Source organism: Fusarium odoratissimum (assembly GCF_000260195.1).
Source record: "Fusarium odoratissimum NRRL 54006 unplaced genomic scaffold supercont1.12, whole genome shotgun sequence".
In the NCBI taxonomy this organism is placed as follows: Eukaryota; Fungi; Ascomycota; class Sordariomycetes; order Hypocreales; family Nectriaceae; genus Fusarium; species Fusarium odoratissimum.
Window position 1 is genome coordinate 10,365 of NW_022158698.1, and position 24,676 is coordinate 35,040.

Sequence of the window (24,676 nt, forward strand, 5' to 3'; positions counted from 1 at the left end):
GAAGAGAGCCATTCCTCGCTTATTCGATGAGGCTAGGCTCGATACGGGAAGCATCGTAGACTGGCTTCAGACTGGCTTCTGGGTGAGGGTGGAAAAATACTTGGCGAATAGCGGTTAAAGGGAAGCGAGAGAGGTAGCCGAACATCACGATGGGGACTGGATGATATAACCATGAGACGCTTAGAGACGAGTGGTGCTGATCTTGCGTGTCATAATAAGCATCACGATCTTCAAGATTAGCTGCCTGCCCTATCTAGCTGACATATTACTGCATTCGTGGCTGGTGATGTCGATGTCTGGAGTGTACAGTCCGGGAGGCGTTTCGGCGTGATAACGAACATGGGAAGCGATGACGATGGTGGTTTACCTTAGGTTGTGGGTGACGTAGTGACTTTGTGGCGCGGACGGGGTCATTCCCAAGTCCGAGATTTAGATGGTATGCATGATATAAGAGATCCAGACCTGCTGATGAAAGCCACTACGATTAATGCTGAATATACCAAAATCCATTTACGAATATTAATTGCCTTTTTTTTAATATTTAATTTATTCTTTGCTTGGACACCTTGCGCTTGGATAATAACTGCGCTTTGTTTGTTACAGCTTGAAACTCGAGTGGCATGACATGATGGGTTCAGATGATGCGGGGCATATTTCTACACCAGGGTGAGTAAGACGATTGTTTCGTTCTGTTCTGTTCTGTTTCGTTTGGCTTTGTTCTGTCCCATTCCGTTTATTCAGAGCCCAGTGCCTTTGTTCTGTTTCAGTCATGAACAATGGCATCCATATCCCCAACCACTCTTCGTCACATCGTCGTATGACCACTCTGCATAAGGGAGGCCCAACCTTTTTTATCCTAAGTGATGAAAATGACCAGTCTCAAGAGCCCCTAAATCTACACTAAATTTGCCCAGAGCTTTTTGTCACTTGATAAAGAGGTCCGTCTGCATCAGTCAAAGCTGGCTGCCCGCATTGCATCTCTTACAAGCAGGGGGGGGGGGGGCCTCCAGGGCATTGGCGCTAAATTGCCAGTGCCGTCGTCTGCCCCGCCTCCACTGCGTCCTGGGCTGAGCCTCCTGTCCAACGCGGCAGCTGCAGACACTGCCCTTCGCTCCAGTTTTTTTTTCCTTTCTCTTTTTTTTTTTCTCCCCAGACCTCAACCTTTTTTCCCTACGTTGCACAAGGGTCAAAATTACCTGAAAAGCCTCGGTATAATACCACTGCCACTAGTTCAAAAGAGCTGTTCTATTGTGTACGGATTCCTCTTATTCAGATTACCACTGTTGACCCCGCTTCTACTGCGCTTCCGCCTATTGTCGCGTCAGTCACTTACACTGCCACTTGCTGCATCTGTTCTTCTGCTTCAGCTCAGATTACTTCCATCCATTCTGCTTCTGCATCCTTTAACACTTTCATCTTTTACAAACTACTACCTCTCAATCCTCAGCGCATTATAACCCTTTGTGCATCCGTCTTTTTACCAATCGTCCTCTAACATCCTTGCCCTCTACAGCCGTTTGCACGGTCTTCTCAACTTTCGGAGCCGCCGATCACGACGACCAGGCAGCTCAAGCTCGGCTGACACCTCGGACTCAACCTTAACCGCCAATTCCGACTACGAGATCACACCCGCAGACTCGACATCGTATTCTCCTGAAGTCTCACCTCGTTCGTCGACCTCATCTACATCTACTTCATCCTCGACATCAAAGCAACACAAGATGCCGTTTCGTCAGAGGATGGCCCGCCACTTTGGCGATTCGGTATGTAACCCCGCATCTCCGTACGCCTGTTTAGGTATCGATCCAATGCGCCTATCTTTGAGATGCGCTTTTGGTGGAGTTTAGCATGGAATGCGACTTGTCTCGTGGCGTTGACGCTAACGCCTTGCAATAGCTCGCTCCCGAGAAGCCCTATCTTAGCTACTATGATGTCCTCTTGACAGCTGAGGATATCAAGGCGCTCAAGCACGACTGGTTGACAGATAACAATATTGCTTTTTGGGAGGAATATCTGGAGCGCGAAACACTTCCCAAGTATCCTCAAGCTCGCATCGTCCTGCTTCGTCCTAGCATGACATTCCTTCTTATGAAGGAGCCCGACCTCCGATCAGTCCAATCCGCCCTTCCCGATTTCTCAAAGGTCACCCATATCTTCCTACCCATCAACGACAATCGTAATGTGAGTGTCGCTGAGGGTGGTAGCCATTGGTCGCTGCTCCTTGTCTCGACCCTCGATGGTGTCGCTTTCCACTACGACTCCCTCGGTGGTGCCAACTACTCTGAGGCCAACGTTGCAACTCGCAAGCTTGCCACTATCCTCGGACGACCTCTTCGATTTATCAACCTCGAGGATTGCCCCCAGCAGGAGAACGGTAGCGACTGTGGTGTCTTTGTTTGCTTGTTGATGCGCCACCTCCTCGTCAAGCGCCTTCTCTGCGCTAATGCCCGCGAGAAGGTGTCGATGAGCATGGGTGGTAAGATGGTCGATAGCTATGGTGGCCGCAAGGAGATGATGCGAATCATCGAAAACCTCCGCAAGGAGGGCGAGCGCAGGCGATCGTGAGTGACCCCAATTGTTTTTGCATGACGTGTCTAATAACCAAGATAGGAGGAGCGCCAGCCCATTTTCGAACAAGACGCCGCCGCGGATCGAATAGAGAACGGACTGCTACGGCTCTTGCGAAGAATTCGAGGAACTCTTAAGGCAAATCAAAGAAGCCCAGACGGCAAAGGCGCGTAACGTCCGACAGCCCCCGCGGTCACCACCTCGGTCACCACGCCGTTCACCTCCTCGTTCTCAAGAGGCAAAGAAGTCCCCCGTCGACCAAAACGGCAAGGGTTCAATTGCCAAGGGTCAATTCTCTAAACCCAAGGGTACTTCTCCCACTAGACTTGTTGATCAACCTCCTTGGAGAGGAATGCGAAATCGTGTGCGCACAAACTCGAACCCAGTTCGATCTTCCAAGGTTTCACCTCCTCTTGGTCCACGAGCATGCAAGTCCGACCGAGTCACCAAAGAGCCCAGGATTCCAACAAGTCCTCCAACTCCCGTCAAAGTCCGGGGTAAGAGGTCTTCCAGCAGCACCAGAACAGCTCTCCCACCTCAAAGTGTGATCGAGACCCTATGATGCACTTGTTCCACCACTGTAATGAAATGAATTTTACGACGGATGCGTCACGGTCGATCAGTTTTGTTTTTTGTCATCTCATTTTGTCCTTTTTATTCACCTGTGTCTTTTTATCTTGGCGTTGGTGGTAGCGTGGAGCAGTAAGAGGATGTGGTTATCATGTAACAGAGAAAGATGCCCATACACGCGTTTGTTGTTTTAATGATACTCCCAGATATCAAAGTAATACGAGTTAGCGATGAAGGCGTTTGGTAGGATATGGAAAAAGACACGCGTGCATTAGCATAGCTTATGAAGAATATTTCTACGTTTATAAACATGACAAGTATTGCATCTGTTTTGAAGTATTGTGTAAGCCTCCCGTAGGGAGCATGAAGACTTTAGACCTTGTTAGATGATGCCAAACTAAACTCCTCAAAGAGCCCCTAAGCTTATGCAAAATTTACCTGAGTCTTTTTGTCACTTAGGATCAAGGTTATAAGTTTTATTGCCTGTCCTAGCCCTGTGATCGAAGTATATGATCCCAACTCCATACGCCTGAGCAAACTTTTGTGAAGATTGTATCTGCCGCTTTTTGTAACGTCGCCTATGGACTTGATCTCCATCTTTGGTATCTTAGATTCTCTCCACGTCGACCTGCTTAGTTCTTCTCAGCAAAAGCAGGATTCTGCTCCATCGTCGAAGAGATATACCCCCTCAACGCCGCCCATCGATTCGCAGTCGGCGCCGGCGCAGCCTTCTCCTCCGCCTCAACCTTCTGCACAGGCACGCCATCCTGCTGCGTCAACCTCGCCATACTAACCCCAAACCTCTCCATCTCGCCCTTAACAACCCTCTCCTTCCTCTTCAACGCACCCCTCTTACTCTTCAAGCTCTTATGCCTAACTTTTCCCTGCTCAACCTCCGCGCCCTCCTCTAGCTCCGGCAGCGCGTCAGCTAAACTCTCTAAGTTCGCTGCTAGTTTCTTCGATGGTCTTCGACGCTTTGTGGATTTTGAGATACGTGCTGATTGGATGCGGGATACGAAGGAGGAGTGCTTGATGAGCCGCTTGTCGCGCTTGCTGGAGAGGAAGGAGTCGGTTACGGCGGCGTCGTCGCGGAAGACTTTTTGGGGGGCTTGGGGGTGGATTTGGCCTGTTATGCGCTGGTGGCGGAGGGTGCGCGCGGAGGGCTTTTTGAGACCTGGGGGTTGAGGAGCCTGAGGTTTGTTAGTGAGACGTTATATGAGAGAATGTAGAGGGAAGGGGTTGTACCATTTTGTGCTGTGGTTGGGGTGTTGGAGATGGAGGATTTGGTGTGGAATTGAAGGTGTAGGTGAAGATACTGGAGAAACATTTTCGGTGAGCCACCCTCACCGAGATGGTGGGGCACACCGAGATACGGCATGGAGGGGCAGTTTACGGCTTGATGACCAGATCAACGCAACGATCAGAAGTTAGGCAAAGTTACCAATGAAATTATGACTAAAAATGGGATCAAGAGATGAGAATTTAGTTCCTATATCAGTTAGCAGTCTGCAATGTTTTATGAATAGAAATGTTAGAACTGCTCATACTATCATTCCATAGTGGGGTTCAACTCAATATCTCCGTTCTAAGCTGATCCTCTCGTGACATTTAACTTTCACACTTCTCTCACACATCTCATTCACACTCATGCAATAATGATGGAAGACATTGATAACCTTCGAAGAGAAATCGCAAAGCGAGAAGTCGAACTCGCAGATCTACGCTCTCAACTCGCAGCCGCAGAGTCACAAGCACGTGAATCTAAAGAAGCGTGGAAATGGCCACTGGATAACCACGAGTATGAGAGGTACAGTAGACAGATGATTGTTCCCAACTTTGGACTTCAAGGTCAGTTGCCATTTAAATGTTCAAGAGTAAGGTGCTAACTGAAGAATAGGTCAACTACGCTTGAGGAATGCCAAGGTCCTGCTCGTTGGGGCTGGAGGTCTGGGATGTCCTGCTGCAGCATACCTCGCTGGTTCAGGGATTGGGACGATTGGTCTTGTTGATGGTGATGAAGTTGAAGTTTCGAATTTACACCGTCAAGTTGCGCATTCGACGGGCCGCGTTGGTATGAGTAAGGTTCAGAGTGCGATTACATATCTCAAAGAGTGAGACACCCCTTTCATCGCTAAGTGTTCCTTGCTAACTGATGAAGTCTGAATCCGACGATAACTTATAATGCGCACAACACGCATCTTACACCGCAGAACTCTGAGGACATTGTATCGGGTTATGATTTAGTCCTTGATTGTACTGATCACCCTACATCCCGCTATCTTATCTCTGATATCTGCGTTCTTCTCTCAAAGCCTCTCGTCTCAGCATCTGCATTTCAAACTTCAGGCCAACTAATCGTGCTGAACAACCCTCCTGGAAAAGGCCCCTGTTATCGCTGCGTATTCCCTACGCCGCCACCACCAGATAGCGTGGTTGGATGCGGTGAGGGTGGTATCATTGGACCTATTGTTGGTACAATGGGTATCTTACAGGCTTTGGAGGCCATCAAGTTGATTTCAAGAGGTGATCTCGAGACCCATGGGGAAGTCAAGACACCGATGCTGTTACTTTTCAGCGGCATGGCTGATACCCCTTTCCGATCTGTGAGGATGAGGGGTAGAAGAAAGACTTGTTTGGCTTGTGGTGATGAGAACAGACTGACGTTGGATGAGCTGAAGAACTCAATGGACTATATTCAGTTCTGCGGTGTCAAGCAGCCTGTTCAATTGCTTAAACCGGATGAGCGAGTCACAGCGAAGGAGTACGATGAGCTCTCCAAGCTAGAGAACGAGGATATGCTGCTCGTGGACGTCCGAGAGAAGGAACATTTTGACCTCTGCAATATTTCAGGTTCGGTCAACATCCCTATCAGTCGTTTCATGAGCGCTCGTGGTGAAGCAACACCCGAGGGATGGCCAAGCGATTTGCCTCATTCAACCCCCATATACGTCGTCTGCCGAGTCGGCAACGATTCGCAGATTGCCGCGCAGAAACTCAAAGACCTGGGACTAGGGAACAACGGGGAGAGATTTATCGGCGATATTCTGGGTGGTATCAAGTCATGGAAGGACACTGTTGACCCATCTGTACCTTTTATATAGGCAAAAAAGACGCCAGCTAAAAGAGGAAATGGGGATAGTCGTATTGGATGAGAGATTTTATGATACATACATGCAACATACAATGCCCGTGTTAACCCGAGCACACCAAGGACAGGCCATTCCTGCCCATCAGCTGCGCCATTACAAATAACATTTTGCTCAAGTCAACAGAGACTCATGTGAGATATTTTTTTCTTTTCTTTTTTTACACGAAGTTGGCAGTCTTCTTTTTGTTGAATGCCTTTTGGTCTTTTAGCCATTGGCGATATCCAGAAACACTAGAAATCTTTTCGCCGTAGAAATCGGGAACTGTCTCGTAGTTAGTAACTTGATCGGCACTTGAAGCTAGCGAGATGAAAACTTACCAGGGTTGCTGGCGCTCGAGTTGGTGGGGTCAACCCGATGCTTCTTGATGCGCTCAAAGAACTGAGCCTCCTTCTGCGTCATCTGCTTCTTCCACTGACGATTCAAGAGGTAAAACACCTGGTTTCCAACACTAGGGCCGCTCAACCACCCAAGACCCGAGAACGCGAGCGTCATAAGTCCCAGCGTCATAAACGGATCGAGAGGGATTTGCGAAATGATCGGTTCCGCCAGACCCGTCGAGAGAAAAACGGCACCCGCACCACCGGCGAATAAGCCATTGGTGATGGAGAACAAGAGCTGGTATCGTCGGCGCGAAACTCGCAGCTTGAAGAAGCTGTTCCAGTCAAGCGGGGGGAGTTCGGTGGACTGCAGCTTATCGGCGTAGGTGCGGGAGAAGGTCTTTGCGACGACGGGTGTGAAACATTGAGGTCGGAACGGCGATGCTGAGAGACATGATGCTGGGCGGAGGGTTGAGAATGAAGCTTTTTGTGATGAGCGCACGAGACCTGTTAACGGCATGCGCAAGACGGAGGTCTTGAGCGAAGAGGCCATGATGAATTGATGGTGTGGCCAATTGAGGTTTGGAAGGAAAAGTCAATTAGAGGTTTGGAGTGGAGATTGAAGATGTCGTTGTGCCGTCGTCGGTTATTTGGCGTGACGTGGGGATGCTGAAGCTCGGTAGAGCTGTGTTCGTGCTCTCATGGTGGAGGGAAAAGTTTGGCGCTTGGTTAGGCGCGGCTAAGCGCTGCCGCCATTGAGGCTCAATTAGGAAGGGGATAGCCGGACCCCCCTAATAAGGGCTATATAGCCTTAATTAAGTTAAGAATAATTTTACTTTTCTTATTTACTTTAGTATCTAGGTACGTGATTAAGGATACTAATTAATAAATTAATAAGTATTATAAAAATATTTGTTAAATAAAGGCAATTCCAAGTTCCATTTCTTTAAATTAATTAAAATACAGCCTATAGGCCTTTTCATGCTGTGTTAGGCTTTGTTGACATTGACTCTAGCTTAGTCATCGGGTAGCAGCTCCTTCTAAGACTTGCTGCCAGCCTCTGACGATACAAGCCGCGTTTTAGGGCAGCTCATAAAACAGATTTATTTTTATTAACACGCCGACGGCATAGATCAAAAATCCTTCTAATTGATCTGCTTTAGACTCTTTCTTTTTACATGATTTTTACTCACCCAATCGCATTGGCGACTATTCCGTTATAATTCTGCTAGAACTGGCGTCACGGGTCGCGGGACTCGCGTTGGCGCACGAGCGATGGAGTCCTTCCAGCAGCAGCTCGAGCCAGACGAGTCGGAAAAACGAAAACCGAAGGAACACAAGAGATCTAGGATCGAAGTACGTCTTCGGTCTAAACCAAGAGATTATGTGCCTGGAAGCGGCCCTCCACTACAGCCTATTAGCTTGCTTCCGCCCCAAGATTCGACCGCGTATATATTGGAGCGAATTATCCTTCCCTCGCCGGGCGTTGCTGCAGATGGACTCCCTCTACCGAGACGGATGACATATATCGTGTCATGGACGGACCTACCTGCGGCGCAGATGTTGGTTCCTGCAATGGATGTTCTGGAGTACGTATCGCCGAGGAAATTGGAAGAATGGGAATTCAAGAATACGGAAGAACAGCTTGAAGAGGAAGCGGCGGAGAAAAAGAAGACAGAAGCTGGACAGGTCACCCAGCCAAAGAGGCGTGGTAGACCACCCAAGCACAGTACGATAGAAACGGCTGTTGTTGCGGTAGTAGAAGATGAGGAGGCTGTTCCAATGAAGGGGGCCATGACGATTAAGACCCCTACGAAGAACAGATTGAAGGACTTTGAGGGGTTGTCGGATGAAGAGGGTTCGGCGAGACAGTTGCAGTGGGAAATGACTGGTAATTCGGCTGAGACGGATGATCAGGCATTGGATGAGCATAGAGGGACTGTTGAGAACTCAGAAAGTGCTTTCAGTGGCACTAATATAGATCCGTTGCATGGTACAACTGTCGACTCTCATGCCCCAAAGAAAAGTCATACCAAGGGCAAACATTTTGAGTCATTCCCCTCAACAGGGACCTCAAGTCGACAAAGCACGCCGCAAATCACGAGCATACGCTCAAAGTCTGAAGGCAAAAAGAAGCTTGACCGTCCTTCAAAAAAAGCACAACCTTCTCGCGGACTATTGAGTGGCGTTCAAGGTACAGGCTCCGCCTCAGACTGGACTCCCCAAGAGTCACTCACCTACTCTAACTCGGGGGTTGAGACACCAGATCCAGAGCCAGAAACCCAGACAGCACGACTCATCGAAGAAGCTATCTCAGTTCAAAAGAAACCTCCAAAGCCAAAGTCAAAGCCCAAAACTAGCATCCCCAAGTCTCCAGAGCCAGTTCCTCAAGAAGAACCCGTGGGGGAAGATCCAGAAGAGGCAGATGAACCAGGCTGGGAAGTCAAACGCCTCGAAGACATGGAACTCTATGATGTGGAAGGCCAAGGTCTAGTCCGCTACTTCTTGGTCCGCTGGGAAGGCGACTGGCCACCGGATCAGAACCCCTCCTGGGAGCCAGAATCTAACCTCCCCAAGGATCTCGTCAAAGCATACCTCCGCAACAGGAAACGAAAGCGCTCAGACAAGCCGGTTACAAAACCAGTTTCTAAACAACCCTCCGCTGCACCATCATACGCTCCCAAGAAGAAATCCATGAAACAAACGACGTTATCATGGGGCATTCCTGCAAAGCAGTTCAAGAGCGTCAGTGAGGCTTTCGCGGGCGGAGAGGAAGATGAACTTGGAATGCCCGTCGCTGCAGATCCGCGTCAGGAGGATGATGACGATGATGTGCTTTTCGTCGTGGAGGAACCGCCTGCGAAGAAGAACCGGGCTAAGAACTGGGGTGCGAATGGATGGGGAGCAGATGATTACAGTTGAAGAAAAGCAACAGGTCAAGGTTGGCTACGGAGTTGGAGATGGCTTTCGTGAAGATTGCATGAAAGCATTTTATTATTACAGGCGAAGGCGCAATTACTTTTCAAAAGCATACGGCCACGGCGGACATAGCATTAGAGATACCCATTTTGTGTCAAATGACTTTTTTACATTGAGCTACCTAAAAGTACCTTAAACTACCGTTGATTAATTCATTGATTTCCCAGGGCTCCAAAAAAGATGTCATACAAATCCCGTTACAGCAAAGCCCTTAGATGTCCCATGTGTTCCATATTACCATTCACCTGCGTGCAAACAACATTCCGGAAATAGTCGCAAGCCTCCCTTGCCTTCGTTGTTGATTACTTCAGCCGAATATTGCTGAACCGTTTTTGAGGTGTTCCCCTGAACACGGTTGATCCGTTGTTAATCAGCTGTTCTGCGTACCTAGTTATCGCGGACTCTTCTTGGTACAGATCTACTTGCGATTAGGGGCCTCAGCGGTCGAGACCACCTTTCGGCTCTTTGGGTTTAGATAGTTTATGATCTGAGTCGGAATGGCAGCGAGGCGCTCGGGGTTCCAAGAGGAAGCGAAACCGAACTTCTTGTTGACGTTGCGGCGAATGCCAGCGATTCGTCCATACTCAGCGTACTTGCGGATGTCAGGGAGGTCGTTGACCTCACAGTAGTGCTTCCAGAAGGGGGCCCATTTGGCCTTGAGAATGTTGTCCTGCTTGAGCTTGACAAGCTCGACGCCATCGACCTTGGTATAGATATCTCCTGTGACCACTCGAGAAAAGATCTGACCACCAACGATAATATACTTCATGTCCTCATCGACGAAGGTAAGGGTAATGTTTGTCATTGGAATATCTTGAAGGTCGGTGGAGGTCTTCTCATCACGGACGAGAATGTGTGGCACTACACTGGACATTCCTGAGTAGTGAGATGGGATGCGCGACACCTCCACGGTCATCGACGAAGTACGGCTTGTAACCGCTCGTCGAGGGATAGGGACACCATACACGAAGTTTGTTGCGGGGGTGAATAGGTTGAAGGGTTGCACATTCCAGGTATCTGCAAGATGTTTAGGAGAGATGTAGTCGATCGTGTTGGAGGCGGAACTGGTAAGCTCCTCGACATCTCGGTCAGAGGGAGTAGGACCAAATCCCATCTGAGCGACAGGTCCATGGTAAGGCAGGAAGCCGCGGTTGAGAATCATTCCGCAGAGGCGACCGGCTTCGAAGGTACTGGCCAACTCAACGGACAGTTTGCCGTTCATCTGGTTCTCATTGGGGGAAAACCAAGCACGGATGATGTACTCAGTCCCGAATCGGGTAAACAGATACCAGATCGCAGAGGTGGGAAAGTTGTCGAGGGTGATGCAGCGGCCAGAGTGCTCGTTGTAATGACCGACACCATAGTTGTGCGGGTGCCCGTGGCGGGATTGGTAGGACGAGGTGTTGTTGATGAGCTTGACTTCAATGTCGAAGAATCGTCCATTGGCGTCAACTAGCTCAAGCCCGTTGGCCTTGACATTGGCAACGTACTTCTTCGCTGCGGTCGAGTCGCGGAACTCAACGCAGGCAAGCTTAAACGCAGTACCACTCTTGATGATGTTCTCCAGAACGGAGACTCGGACGAGGCCTCCAACACCACAGACCGCGTTGGCAACCTGAGTCAGAGTGGTGCTTTGAGGGATTTTGTCCAAAAGCACACGACGAGAATTAGCGTTGCTGTTAGGGTCGAAAACTGAGCCGACGTTGATCATGTACTTCTGATCATCAGAAGGAACGGAAACAGTCTCGTTCTGGTCGTTGGTGGGACAGCCCTGATCAGCAGATGCAGTGCCTTGGTTGGCTGGGGATGCATCATTGTTGCCGCCATCGGCAGCGGAGTTGCCATCTGAACGAGCGAATTGGGACTCCATCTCTGAGGAATCATCAGCAAGAGAGTTCGGGGGATCCTATTCCCGTGGACCATCGCTGTCGGACTCTGAGGTGGTTCCATGGACGCTGGATTCGTCCGAGTCATCAGACGAATCCTCTTCAGATGATGCCTCATCATCCCCCTAAGTTCAGATGTTAATCATCTGTTTCAATGAGGTATAGGAAATACTTACATCACTACCGGACGAGGAGTCACCTTGGGCTTCACTCATGCGACGCAGCACCGCGTTGCTTTCGGCAAGGTCTACCTCAACTCGGTCCAATTCCTTAATCTTGGCCAAAACCTGTGCAGGGGTGAGGTTGCCATCGGTAGAGTTGATAAGATCCTCCTAGAAGGTGAAAGGGTTAATATGAGACGACGAGCTTGTCTTGGCTGGTGATGGCTTACTCTGAGTTCGTCGTAACGAACGCGGTTGGCCTGGTTCTCCTCTTTGAGCCTGACAAGATCGGCTCGGGCTTGCTCGCGAGCTTCGCGACGGCTCATAATCTCTTCCGAAGAGAGGTTGGGGAAATTAGCAGTACTGGTCATGTAGTCGATTTGAGTTTCAACGCTGGCAAGCTTTGCTTTCAGGATGTCGTCTCGCTCTTGGAAAGCCAGTGTGACCTCATGGCTGTCAGCGGAAAGTGAAAGACTCATATCGGAAGGGTGTGAGTCGAGATCCCCAAATGCTGTACCAACTCCGTTGAAGTCGGAGGAGTGAGAGGCTACCTCACCGGAGCGGGAAGACAGGATGTCCCAACTCCCTTCCTCAGAGGTAGGACCTCTATGTTCATCTGGAGGAAGGGCAGACATGTCGGGGGCGATTAGTGTTAGTGAAGGGGGAAAGGAGCGGAGGTAGAAGGTTGGGGAAGATGTAAACAGGAAGTAGGGGTATTGGGTATGGTGATTATAACTTCTCAAATAAGAGATCAAGATGAAAATGGATAGGTAAGTGAGTGAGATACTGTTGATACGACACGAACAGAGTAAAGGGATGTGAAGGGAAGTCTTGTTCTGTGCAGCAGAGATGAGGGAGAGATGGTGTTGGGGAAGGGGAGAAAAGAGGAGAGCGAGATATACGCGAGCGTGGCAGAAGATGCAGCCTACAACGCGTCAAGCCCTAGCCTATAGGAGAGCAGAGTCAACAAAAGGCAGAGGACTCCGGTGACCAGGTGACGACCAGTTACGCTGCCAGTGATACTCGGGAGTAGGGCACTGAGTATTTACTCCGGGGACAGCAATTGCAGAGTTTCTTGTGGGCAGGGGTAGGGCATTGCTGGATGTCAACTCCTTGAGGCACTGCAGTGGAATTAGTCCTAGCAGCGGAGGGGCTCAGAAGAAGTTGGAGGAGCGGCAGTGCAGCGTGACGAAAGCAGTAGAAGGTATCGAGACATGCACCACCTCGGTGCAGAAAATTCATCCTGTTCACAGGTCTGGAAGAAAGCATCAAGACCAATGTTCATGTCATGTTCATATGTTGTTCATTAGCACGATATCGCCCTGACACTCGACCTGAATTTTGAACCTAGATAATATAATCGTAATCCCAATATTGTCGGAGGTAGATGTTATTGGCAAGATGGCCCATGCCAACTTTCACTTGCTCTTCTGCAGTCCAAGTGGTGTTGTTGCTTGGTGTTGTGGGTGGCCTGCATCCCATTTTGTCCCGCCCCTCCACTGTTGAAACTATTCGGGACCCCACTAGTCCCCCAGAAGTCATCACGATATCGCCATCTTGTTGTTTTGATTCATCCATATTGTATTTCGTCCAGTACATGGGAATTTCATCCACCAGCACACGGTCATGGAACTCAGAGCTCGAGAGATGAATATGCCCACGATGGTCTTGAGTATTAGCTCCCTCACTAAGGGAGCAGTGCATCTTGAAGAGTACTAACCTTGTATCGTTGCGTAGTATCACCACCATGGACTCATGGTGTTTTCCACCCTTCGACCCCGAACCCGTAAAGCAAACAGACGATGTGCATCGGCCATCTGCAACAGTCATCCCCATCTTCCTCGATCATAACAGCTGCGGCGGCGGCAGCTTTCCCACGGGGCATACGAGACATCGGCCAAAGACGAGGAAGCATTCCACCAAAGATGCAACGACCTGGGAGCGGCACATGGGCGAGACAAGAGTAAGAAGCACGACTACCGCATGGCCTTGATATCCATCGGAGCATACTGATGGACCAGCAGGCCTTCGCTCGAAGACACCATGCCCGAAGTCCATGTCACGACAGAGTGGAACACAGACACACGTATTTACAAAGTGTCACATCCTCGAAGACTCGCTTTGCCTCTCCCCCTTATTCTTGCACTTGCGGTTGCTTTCATATCCATCAGACCACTTGTCTTGACTGCGATCGGATCTACGAAGCATCTACACTCCTTGATCCATATAGAGGTTCTCCCTACAACCGTACATACAAGCTGTAACTGACCAGACTTGATTATGTTGCAGGAGAAGACGAACGAATAGCCCCCAAAGCGCTGGCTTTATGGAGGAGACACGACGTACGAAGAGACCACAAAAGAAGAGACGAGACCCGAGACGCATTGAGATACAACACAAGGTACATATGTACAGGGGAAGTATGGGGAACAAGGGATTGGCGCCGCAGTTGACAAAGAACACACTGAACAATTGGAAGTTGATTGTCAAAGAAAGGTGTCTTTTGAATGAGACTGATCAGCAATGGACAGTGACCGGTCTCATCACTCGACGATACGACCGCAGAACGAACATTCAGGCATTGGAGACACGGAGAAGAAGATAAAGGAGTAAACACTTCAAGACATGAAGTTGGAATGGAAGAAACAAGGTTGCAACGGTCTCATGTGAAAAGACATGTCATTCCTACTCTATCCCCATAAGCTCCACACTAAGACACCTTTAGGTGCCTCTAAATTGACCCACTGTACGGAGTAAGTAGTTGCACGCAAGGCCCTATCTTCATATAGTCACGGAATTGGTAGAAGCTACTTTTATCTTGGTGCAGCTGGAGTTTAGAGACTTTACTATCTCAAATATCTCAACTATCTCAATGACTTGAGAAAATGACCACCAATGATGAAGGCCGAGGATCGTCTGGGCTTCTTGGGCGTCTTCTAGCCGAAGTGCTTAATTAAGTATTCTACTAACTGCATAATATCGACTTGAAAACTCTGCGCTAAATATGCACTTATATCAAAGATGTTATGCATCTCCGTCTTAACTGCCTCTTTCTTTCGCCTAATTTCTGCGATATAGAGGTCTTAAGAGCTGTTGCGGATCACGAAACCTTTCGGCTCTAGGTCACAGAGATTATCTACGATGATGCACGCTTTGATCCAGCCTATGAAATGGAGTGGCCCTTATAGTATGACTAAGAAGATGATATCGGTGAAGTCACTGGAGTTCCTGAATGGTATCGTCACGTCTACCGCCAGAATCGAGGAATGATCAGGAGGTATAAGCCACACCATAGCCAAGTCAAAGAAGCCTTTGAACATCTACTCAGCCCAGCAGAAGCATTTAAGCACTTCAAGAGATTGTGGTAAGAACAATAAGAGACGATTGCCACCAACGGAGACGCCAATGCGTTGAAGTATGGGCTGCTACGTTTCCCCAATCTGAGACGAATGGTAGTTAGTCCTGCGGCTTATGGAAAACCTGGGCTGCCCTGGTATCTCACGCCTACTATTAGATCACTCCTATGTGGTCTCCTTTACCCTATTGAGCGTGGATGGCCTCTTATAAAGATGCATTCCAACTTTCCTGAAGCGAGGGATTGGGATTGCTTGGAGAAGGATAGATGGCGCGGCTATTGTCTCGTTAGTCGCATTATCGCCTAACACCTACGGGAGAATCTAGAGAGTAAACTTGCCGACTTGGCTATTGATACCAATTAGCTTCGGACAGGGATCAGTTGCCGTATGTTTGATGACGCCGAGAACAGCGAGATCAAAGACCTGAATACTATCCTAAGTCATCCTGGGTTCGCGGGCCTTGACCTCTCCCTACACTGTGGCAACTAGTGTAACATGACCTGGTGCTCTTTTCGAAGTTACTATTTGCGGAATACGCTTGCCAGCGCGAGGGATATCTAACATTTTAGTCTATTTACTAATATTGTTTATGTTGACGACTTTGATGACTCTGACGACTCTGACGACTCTGATGACTCTGATGGAGAGAAAGGAGACTACTTTATTTCTTTGCATAGTATCTTCCCTGTTAACGACTGGCACCAACTTCGATATTTCGGCCTTTCCCGATTTATTGTTAAAAAAGACAGCGTTATTAAATTTCTCGGAGCTTTACCGCTAACCCTGGAGTCTGTTGAGCTGAGCTTCTTTATCTTTATGCCTGACAGTGGCGACTATTATAGCTTGGTGCACGATATGCGCGAAAGGCTGGGTTGGCGCGAGCGGGATGCAGAGAACCAGCCTAAAATAGTTGTTCGCGTTAATGTTTGATTTGCAAAGTTTTATGGCGCTGTGATGTTGGATGTTAGCCGGGAGGTGACTAATTTTATGTATTAAAACGGTGAGAACCTATTTGAACATGATGAGGGATGTGTTGAGGATCCCTATATTCCTTAGAGTGATATGCCTTAAGGTAATGGGAGGCTCTTGGATGTATTTGATCCTAGTTTTGAGGAACCTAATGTTAGCAGGCTTGCAATGCAAGCTTGATAGCTACAAGTGCTATGGAGAAATTAGATGAGGTTCTGCAACTACGAGAGACCGAAAAGCTCAGAGATGTATGGTCAGTAACTGGTACCTTCAAGGTCCTTAGCTCCCGGGTGAGTCAAGCGGCCAGTTTTAGCACCCTTGTCCCCGCAAAAGACCCCCTGTTGAACTCCCAGGACATGGGTTGTAGACGTCAGTTACAGGGGTATTCAGAGACAACGACATGTTGAACCAACACCGATGATGAGAAGTAGAGCCGTAGAACCAATAATTATCACTACTTTCTGACCAGTCACATCTCTAATTCCCATGTATAAATTCTGATCAGTTCATACTATTCGGCGATTCCCAAATTGTACCCTGTTCGATGTGGATAAACTTCATCGTCTAGCTCAGCCTCCAGGCATCCAAAGCACTAAGCTTCAGCCGCATGCAACCAGTACAGCCATGCAAGCCTACATTTCACAGGACTACCTCTGCCACTGTTGCTAAAAGGTTCTCGAGACTTCAACAACCTGCAGACGGAGCATCTGACTCACTGGCCGATTTCTGCCACTCAGTTCAGTCCTGACCCAAACTTAAAAAGACACACGCAAAAGCTACTTTCCAGCATCTATACCTTATATAAGATCTCACACATCCTCTTATTTTCACATTCTTTTCTTCTTCTCCAACAGGCTTCCGCTTGTCATAATACATCACCATGGCGTCTTCATCGGAATCAGACCTGCCTTGGTTTCTCAAGTCATCCTACCCCGTTCTCTTCCCCTTCGACGATGCCGTGAGATTGCCACAGGTTGAGTTTGAGGAATGTATTCGTCAGATGATCGGCGATCGACACAAGAGATCTCTCTTACTCGATAAGCGTGAGGCTCATTTTGCTACCATGGCTGACGCTGATGAGTCCGAGACCTTCACTCTCGTCTCCAACTCGACCTCTGCCGAAATCCGTCAGGCCATGGAGGCCACCAACTTTTTGAGCCATGCTTCCCAAGACTCTGAAACTATCCGAGAATCTCCTGCTGCCCAGGAGCCGGAGGCGGAAGAAGCCAAGCCTGCCCAGTCCAACCCTTTCATGGAGGGCCTCATCAGCTACGGGAACCAGGAGCCATCTCGGAACCTCGAAAACATGATGTTCACGGAAAACGGCGATCTCGCTTATCGTTCTAGCCAAGACGCCCTTGTTGACCTCTTCCAAGAACTCGAGGAAGTCGTCTCTGGTCCTCACCTGAAGGATCTCCTCACTAGAGCCTGGCAGGAGAACCCCCTTGCTACTCTCAGAATTATCTTCAACGCTCGCTCTATCCATCTAGGCAAGAGTTCACGAACAGTCTTCTACCGCTGTGCTGGCTGGCTGGCACAGAACCATCCCTTGACCCTCGTCGCCAACCTCTGCTGGCTCAGCCGCCCAGTTATCAACAAGAAGGCCGAGAAGAAGGAAGACGATGACCTTGTCCTCGTTGAAGAAGAGAACGACGACGACTCGACCAAGTTCGACGTGAAAAATGGAGTCGCCCATGGCTACTGGAAGGATCTCCTCAACATCCTGGCCATTGCGGCCAACGATAAGCTTACTGTTGTTGATGACCCTAAGGAGGTCCTCAACATCGAGAACCCCGGCATCATCCGCGGCAAGAGTATCAACAAGCCTCGTCATCGTGACGGCCGCAGACTCCGGGGACTTCATCGTGGAGACCGAGGACGTGGAAGAGGTCGCGGTCGTGGCCGAGGCCGAGGATCTCACTCATCTGGACAGGAGATGAGAGAGCAGAATCGCAAGGTCGATCCCAAGGAACTCAGGCGAGAGACTAGAGAGAACCGCCATGAGACCGCACAGGTCCTCTTCAAGACTGATCCAGTGTACCGCGCCCTGCACCTGACCATCGCTCGACTGTTCGCGGAGCAGTTAAAGAAGGATATCCAAGCCCTTCGAGGAGACGACAAGGCCAAGCGCTCTATCTCGCTGTGCGGCAAGTGGGCTCCTTCACCCGATCACTTCCACGACAGACACACCTTCATCGTCAGCACCATCGCCGAGATCATGTACCCGCGGGCGTCTATCTACCACCCGATTCTTAGCCCAAGAGACGACCATGAGAAGTATCTACGATTCGCCCGTGAGCAATACCGCAAAGATACGTCTGCCCTCCGAAAGCAGCTAGAGATCGTTGAGCGAGATATCAGCGTCAAGAAGTACGAAAACATCAAGTACGACCGAGTTCCCTCCCTCGCCATGAACCAGTACTCCAAGCTGTTCATCGAGAACGATGCCGAGCGCTTCGGCAAGTACCTTGACAAGGTTGCTGAAGGAAAGGCCAACATCTCTGGAGCTACTCTTCTCCCCTCTACATTGATCCAGAAGGTTCGAATGGGCGGTTCTTCTGATCGATCAGGAGCCAACAAGCTTCTTGACCAGAAGGTCGCGGAGATCGAGGCCAAGGTCCTCGACGGGCAATGGAATACCCTCGTCAAGAGAATCAAGGACTCGGGCACAATGGACTCCTGCATCGCGGTATGTGATGTATCTGGCAGCATGAACAGCCCTGTTTTCAAGGATAAAACCACACCCATCGATTCCGCCATTGGTCTGTCTCTCCTCCTCGCAGAGGTCGCCAAGCCCCCTTTCGCCGGCACATTCATCACCTTCAGCGAGAACCCCCGGGTCGAGGAAGTTGACCTGAGCAAGACTCTGAGGGAGAAGTACTGGGCCATGCACAGATCGGAGTGGGGTATGAGCACCAACTTCGTGTCCGTCTTCGAAGACCTGATCCTTCCCATGGCTCTCCAGAACAAGCTCAAGCAGGAGGATATGATCAAGCGTGTCTTTGTATTCAGTGATATGCAATTCAATGACGCAAGCTCCTCAGACTCTCGCTACTACCAAGGCTGGGCTTCTGAAAGACCATCAAGCTGGTCTACTTCCTTCGAACGTATCAAGGCCAAGTTCGAAAAGGCGGGTTACGAACTCCCCGAGCTTGTCTTCTGGAACCTCGCAGGCGGACGAGCAGGATACACCGGAAGCGGTGGAGATCCAACGGCGCCCAAGCCTGTCAAGGCTGATGAGGATGGAACATGCCTCGTCAGCGGATACTCACAGGGACTGCTGAAGGTGTTTTTGGAGGGAGGTGGTTTTGAGGAAGAGGATGAAGAGGTTGTTGTCGAGAAGGATGAGAAGGGTAATGTTACCCAGAAGACGAAGAAGGTGAAGATGACGCCTCTCAAAATTGTACAGAAGGCCATCAGCCACAAGGCGTACGAGATGTTGAAGGTGGTCGACTAAGGGGAAGATCGACTAAAAGGGAGTAATGAGTTATGAGAAACGATACCCAAATTGAAACGCATAGTTATTGTATGATAGAATTCAAGAGTCGAAACCGCGACTGTAGCTATAGTAGAAAAGTTATATTGTATTTCAATCCCTCACTTCGCGTGGGTGATAAGTGAGGCGCCATATGTCAGTGCGATATGAAGATCTTCATGTCACAATTTGCAGTTGAGACCTGTGGCTAAGAGCTTATATCACCAAACAGAACTCAGTTACAATTACTTTGAACTCATAGTCTATGAAGGATACCAACTTATCTCTTTTCTAAGCCTTTTGCTGCCTTAAATCTCTAGTCTATCGTTCTAAACTTAAATGGTAATACGTCTATGAATGGTAGTGACCGAAACTATGGGCTTGACTTCGAGATTCGTAGCAAATCATTTAGCCTACCCTAAGCTCCGGCAGGTCGGAAGTGATTCTACACCGAGTTCGGTAATCGCCTGATTACTTGGACTTTTTTATTGTTCGTAGATTTTGCAGCCAGTTCATATATTTCTAGTCAGGTGAGGGATTTCGTCCTGGCGGCCTTAGCTGAGCCTGATGAACAACGCATGCCCACAACTAATGATGACCTCTTGTCAACAACGATACAAAAGTTCGAACTCAACCATACAATGAGGCTGCTGGAAATAGCTGCCGGAGATTGCCCAATTCAGCTTCCCGAGATTTAGTCGATGATAGCGCGGGAGATAAACGCGAATAAAGGCGTAGTGCATTAGTCTCGTACTACAAGATATCGAAAGATAGGACAACCGATATGAACATAAATGTCAACAAGGGACAGTATATACACGTTCCGATTCGTAGAAAAACGATATATGGGCGCTTATGCTCATGGATTCGCCTCGCGAAACCGCGTGACCAAAAGCTTGTGTGGTATCACTGATGTACATAAGGATTTCGCGAGAATATGGTGCAAGATATAGTGGAACTTGAAAGCGGTGATCACAAAATAGGCAAGACAGATTGTCTGACGCTTCAGGTATTGGAAAGTGATAGGTTATCTCGTAAATGTGGTTCAGAGATAGAGTTGTGAGAGGTTGCAACGCTGAGTTGGGGATGGCTGATAACTCACATCCCATCACATCACCCCTTATTCACAAAGTTCTGCATACCTTTCTCCACCAATGTCTTGGCCATCTTCTGCATTTCAATCAAAGGGGTAATCGAGCATTGCCCATGATCCAACAAATCGAATGAGCCCCATTTGCGAGTTGGGTCATGCGTTCTTTTCAGAGTTTCTTGGCATTTCACGTACCAACACTCACCGAGTTTGCACTGGCCTTGAGCCTCGAAGAAAAGGTCAGCTCGGAAGACATACGCGAAGAGAATCCTTCGTAGTTCGACAAAAGTCGGATGTTTGAAGAAGATAATACGGGATATATCTCGACTATTCAAGCACGTTTGGGTCTGCATCGCCGAGTTACGGCCGTTTATAGGGCCCGTTCACAGAGTCAGCTGGTGTTTCACAAATTCACATACAGAGTACAATGCTCCATATTCACCATCTCCGCCATTCTGGGTACCTGAACGCGGAGTTGGGAATGAGGAGTCCCCAGATATCTCTCACTGCGTCTGTTGGGACCGTGGGGGATAAATGCGTCCATTCGCCCGGGGAAGACAAGAAAATAGGGGCTCTGAGATATTTTGACAAGTATACATGTTGAAAAAGGGCCGTTTACTTCGGTGCAAGATGGATTGTCCGTTCCCCAGCGACAGGCATGAAGCTCCGAGTAAACGGCCGGCTCTCCACGGCTCCGGGTGGGTCCTGGAGGAGTCTTCCGAAATGACAACGCGGGTCCGGAGTAGAAATTTGGGGGTGATTTATGCCTATTTCACGGCTGGGGATTGTGGTCAGTGTACTCCGTATGACTGTAGGCGAGGTCACGTTGGAGAGAAGAGAATTACACGAGCTGAAAGAGTTTTACGGTTAGTGCTGGGTTTGGAAGATCGAATTGATATGCCGGTACTTGGTATCAGAGCCAAGGAATCGTTTCGATGACCCACTAGACTTGGCGATGAATGCAACTTGAGCCAAGGATAGACGAGCGGAGTGTGATTGTGATTGTGAGTGAGGATGAGTGGATGATGGCTGTGGTTGACGTTGGAGATTCTCCGCAAGTAAAACCCCAGAATTCGCTACACAATCAAGGTTTTTTCTCCAACGTCTGTCTCTTCTGTGTAGGGAGCGTGTCGTGAATTGTGTAACGCGTAGTGATCGTCGGGGGTCGTGGTCGAAGTCGCACCGAGAACGATGCCGTAAGCCCAGAGATTGACCAATACCAGCGCTCCAAAATGGGGCTGGCACCCATGGTGGTTTAAGCTTACCTTGCGGTGCCTTGGACGTTACGTCATAGCCCAAACTCTACAACTAACAACACCAAGAAAATTAGAGAGGACATCCACTGTAATTCTCGCCAAGTTTTTTGGGTGTACGTACCCCAGAAGGAGAGAACCCCATGCCAAGGGGTTATTCGCATCCACATTCTTCCAGAAATCCAATCATCTTTGATCCACCTGCACTGACTCGTTCCCCCATGGACACCCCAAGGCCCCGTTGTTCAGTGCAGTTGCTCGCTCGCCTTGTTGCGGTTCAGGTTCTGAGGCCAGCAGCAGAGATGGAGAGAGAGAGAGGAAAAAGATACTGGAGAAACCCCAGATGATGAAGGATGAAAGCAACGCCACTGACATCGGCCCTTTATCGTCATACCTCGTTAGAGACTAATAACCACATGGACCTCTCCACGCTCTGTTGTCTGCAATGCCATCTCTAGTGAGTCTTGGGTGCTGTAAGTGTGAGGTGATCTGCATCTGGCACAACGGCTGTCTCTTCACAAAATGGGCTTGACTTGGCTTGACTTGACTTCCCCATGACGACTGCCAAGTTTAGTAAATGATGCCCGCCCCCATCCCATCTTCTCCATCATCATCATCCATCGCGGAACGGAAAGACATGCCCTGTCGGGACCCCCGACTGTTGCCCTTTCCCCCTAATAGTCTTATGGGGCAGGGCCATTTCCGTTTTTCTTCGTTCTTATACCCCAGGTCTTGGTCTTGGTGTCTGAAGAATAAAAGACCTCGTCTTCCCGCCCTTTTTTCTATGCTTTTTGGAAACAGATCTTTATTCTAGTTTTATTGTATTTCCTTTTCTCATTAAACCTGTGAGACAGTCGTACACCGTTGTAACCATGCTGGGTCAGAGGTATGTCTCTTCTCTCCCTTACTATTCTGGTTATCGATCCCAGCTAACACTCTCAGGTCTATCAAGGTGAATGGCGCCGACTGCGGCATCGAGTCCATCATCTTGGGCATTATCACGTCCATCGGTGGATTCCTTTTCGGTTACGATACTGGGCAGATTAGTTCTATGCTCCTCTTCCGAGACTTTATAGATCGCTTCGCAACCGGTTATGACTATGATAAGAACGAAAAGGTCTTTGTGCCTATTATCCAGTCGACCATGGTCAGTCTCATGAGTATAGGAAGCTTGATCGGTGCTCTATCCGGTGCCTAGTATGTCCCAACGACCCTCGCGCAACACCCAAAACGTCAACTGACAAGCTCTCAGCACTTCTGATTGGTGGGGACGTCGAAAGAGCATGACCTTCGGAGTCGCCTTGTTCATTATTGGTAATGTCATTCAGATCACGGCGATGGAATCGTGGATTCATATGATGATGGGTCGATTTGTTGCCGGTCTTGGTGTTGGTAACCTCTCCGTCGGTGTTCCCATGTTCCAGTCCGAATGCGCCCCTCGCGAAATCCGTGGTGCCGTCGTCGCCTCCTACCAACTCATGATCACAATCGGTATCCTGGTTTCCAACATTGTCTGTCTCGGTCTCAAGAAGATCGATCACAGCGACGCATCCTGGAGAATCGTCATTGGCCTCGGCATTGGCTTCTCTCTCCCTCTCGGTATCGGTATCCTGTGTGTCCCCGAGTCTCCTCGATGGCTCGCCTCCAAGGGCGACTGGGAGGGTGCTCAGATCTCACTTGGACGTCTTCGCGGTATGAAAAATAAGCTTGATCACCCTCTTGTCCAGGACGATCTGAACGAAATGCGCGGCATCCTCGAGAAGGAGAAGCAAGTCGGCCAGGGCGGCTGGCTCGAGTGCTTCAACCCCAAGAGCGGGGTTCCCAAGCTCGTCTGGCGCACATTCCTCGGTTTCTTCATCCACTTCCTTCAGCAGTGGACCGGTGTCAACTACTTCTTCTACTATGGCGCCACCATCTTCAAGTCTGCTGGAATTGAGGACCCTATCCAAACACAGCTCATCCTGGGTGCTGTCAACGTTGGCACTACTTTCGCGGGTCTCTGGTTCGTCGAGAGATTTGGGCGTCGTTGGCCTCTGCTCATCGGTGCTATTTGGCAAGCTGCCTGGCTATGCGTGTTTGCTTCGATTGGTACGGCTATCAATCCCGAGACAAACAGCACAGTCGGTATCGTTCTTATCGTCTGCGCGTGCATGTTTATTGCATCTTTCGCCAGTACCTGGGGTCCCATGGCTTGGGTCGTCATAGGAGAGACCTTCCCTCTCCGTACTCGTGCCAAGCAAGCCGCTATCGCTACTGCCGGTAACTGGCTTGGTAACTGTAAGTTACAACCATCCTTGGGATTTAATTGCTTCTAACAACCATAATAGGGATGATCGCTTTCCTCTCTCCTATCGCCGACGCTGGCATCAAGTATGCTTTTGGTTTCGTCCTGGTTGGAACCAACTTGGCTGCCGCTCTTCTCATCTGGTTCTTCCTCTTCGAATCTCGACAACTCAGTCTGGAGAATGTCGATCTCATGTATGGTCAGGAGGGTCTTAAGGCTTGGAACAGTCATAAGTGGGTTCCACCTGGATACATCACCCGTGCCCAGAGAGATGAGGCCGTCTTCCGCGGAAATGACAAGGGTAGAAATAGCGAGTCTCACTCTGGAGAGGATTCTCGTGTTGAGAAGATTGATGCTTAGAGAGAAAGGCTGCTTGAGAAATATTTGTGCAAGCACTGGATGCATACGCGGCGTTCGTTATGGTTTTGTCACTGTATAGTTATCATACGGAGTTGGCCAGTTTGACGTAAGAAATGCGATCAACTATCATTATTGTTTTTATCTAAACTGTTTTTGTAAAATGTGATGGGTCTTATGAATAAGATTCAACGCTTTGAAACAACCCTCCTTGTAACCTTGTGAATGCATTCCTCGTCCGCGTATGGTCCATCACTTTCGT

General features: G+C 49.2%; 11 protein-coding genes across 16 annotated transcripts; 7 read left to right on the plus strand and 4 right to left on the minus strand.

The window, feature by feature from the left end:
* Positions 1-482: 482 nt before the first annotated feature.
* On the plus strand, positions 483-3,464 carry FOIG_07963 (uncharacterized protein). Of its 6 annotated transcripts, none has more exons than XM_031207769.1 (4): positions 483-1,252; positions 1,514-1,763; positions 1,897-2,561; positions 2,611-3,464. In XM_031207769.1, exons 2-4 carry the CDS (start codon positions 1,722-1,724, stop codon positions 2,657-2,659), a joined length of 756 nt encoding a protein of 251 aa, XP_031061903.1. In that variant the 5' UTR covers positions 483-1,252; positions 1,514-1,721; the 3' UTR covers positions 2,660-3,464. The 6 variants fall into 6 exon arrangements, with proteins under 6 accessions (XP_031061903.1, XP_031061902.1, XP_031061905.1 ...); XM_031207767.1 differs by having other exon boundaries at positions 487-666; XM_031207768.1 differs by having other exon boundaries at positions 483-1,763.
* A 13-nt stretch (positions 3,465-3,477) lies between these two features.
* FOIG_07964 (uncharacterized protein) lies at positions 3,478-4,648 on the minus strand. Its single transcript, XM_031207773.1, has 2 exons — positions 4,384-4,648; positions 3,478-4,328 (listed from the first exon to the last, which is right to left on the minus strand). Exons 1-2 carry the CDS (start codon positions 4,384-4,386, stop codon positions 3,771-3,773), a joined length of 561 nt encoding a protein of 186 aa, XP_031061907.1. The 5' UTR covers positions 4,387-4,648; the 3' UTR covers positions 3,478-3,770.
* A 116-nt stretch (positions 4,649-4,764) lies between these two features.
* On the plus strand, positions 4,765-6,512 carry FOIG_07965 (uncharacterized protein). The gene is made up of 3 exons (XM_031207774.1): positions 4,765-4,986; positions 5,036-5,249; positions 5,297-6,512. The coding sequence occupies exons 1-3, from the start codon at positions 4,794-4,796 to the stop codon at positions 6,237-6,239; spliced, it is 1,350 nt and encodes a 449-aa protein (XP_031061908.1). The 5' UTR covers positions 4,765-4,793; the 3' UTR covers positions 6,240-6,512.
* Positions 5,532-7,305, minus strand: FOIG_07966 (presequence translocated-associated motor subunit PAM17, mitochondrial). The gene is made up of 2 exons (XM_031207775.1): positions 6,605-7,305; positions 5,532-6,548 (listed from the first exon to the last, which is right to left on the minus strand). Exons 1-2 carry the CDS (start codon positions 7,155-7,157, stop codon positions 6,445-6,447), a joined length of 657 nt encoding a protein of 218 aa, XP_031061909.1. The 5' UTR covers positions 7,158-7,305; the 3' UTR covers positions 5,532-6,444.
* Positions 7,306-7,676: 371 nt separating this feature from the next.
* On the plus strand, positions 7,677-9,763 carry FOIG_07967 (uncharacterized protein). Its single transcript, XM_031207776.1, has one exon. It carries the CDS (start codon positions 7,880-7,882, stop codon positions 9,524-9,526), a length of 1,647 nt encoding a protein of 548 aa, XP_031061910.1. The 5' UTR covers positions 7,677-7,879; the 3' UTR covers positions 9,527-9,763.
* Positions 9,764-10,001: 238 nt separating this feature from the next.
* Positions 10,002-11,453, minus strand: FOIG_07968 (uncharacterized protein; the record flags this gene model as incomplete). The annotated part of the gene is made up of 1 exon (XM_031207777.1): positions 10,002-11,453. The coding sequence occupies one exon, from the start codon at positions 11,451-11,453 to the stop codon at positions 10,002-10,004; it is 1,452 nt and encodes a 483-aa protein (XP_031061911.1).
* Positions 11,454-11,489: 36 nt separating this feature from the next.
* Positions 11,490-12,265, minus strand: FOIG_07969 (uncharacterized protein; the record flags this gene model as incomplete). Its single annotated transcript, XM_031207778.1, has 3 exons — positions 11,490-11,594; positions 11,646-11,801; positions 11,861-12,265. The coding sequence occupies 3 exons, from the start codon at positions 12,263-12,265 to the stop codon at positions 11,490-11,492; spliced, it is 666 nt and encodes a 221-aa protein (XP_031061912.1).
* Positions 12,266-13,377: 1,112 nt separating this feature from the next.
* Positions 13,378-13,623, plus strand: FOIG_07970 (uncharacterized protein; the record flags this gene model as incomplete). The annotated part of the gene is made up of 1 exon (XM_031207779.1): positions 13,378-13,623. One exon carries the CDS (start codon positions 13,378-13,380, stop codon positions 13,621-13,623), a length of 246 nt encoding a protein of 81 aa, XP_031061913.1.
* A 683-nt stretch (positions 13,624-14,306) lies between these two features.
* FOIG_07971 (uncharacterized protein) lies at positions 14,307-15,916 on the plus strand (the record flags this gene model as incomplete). The annotated part of the gene is made up of 2 exons (XM_031207780.1): positions 14,307-14,383; positions 15,556-15,916. 2 exons carry the CDS (start codon positions 14,307-14,309, stop codon positions 15,914-15,916), a joined length of 438 nt encoding a protein of 145 aa, XP_031061914.1.
* Positions 15,917-16,655: 739 nt separating this feature from the next.
* FOIG_07972 (uncharacterized protein) lies at positions 16,656-19,575 on the plus strand. Its single transcript, XM_031207781.1, has one exon. The coding sequence runs from the start codon at positions 16,836-16,838 to the stop codon at positions 19,410-19,412; it is 2,577 nt and encodes an 858-aa protein (XP_031061915.1). The 5' UTR covers positions 16,656-16,835; the 3' UTR covers positions 19,413-19,575.
* A 2,808-nt stretch (positions 19,576-22,383) lies between these two features.
* FOIG_07973 (uncharacterized protein) lies at positions 22,384-24,609 on the plus strand. Its single transcript, XM_031207782.1, has 4 exons — positions 22,384-22,659; positions 22,716-22,970; positions 23,026-24,050; positions 24,101-24,609. The coding sequence occupies exons 1-4, from the start codon at positions 22,646-22,648 to the stop codon at positions 24,415-24,417; spliced, it is 1,611 nt and encodes a 536-aa protein (XP_031061916.1). The 5' UTR covers positions 22,384-22,645; the 3' UTR covers positions 24,418-24,609.
* The last annotated feature ends 67 nt before the right edge of the window (positions 24,610-24,676 follow it).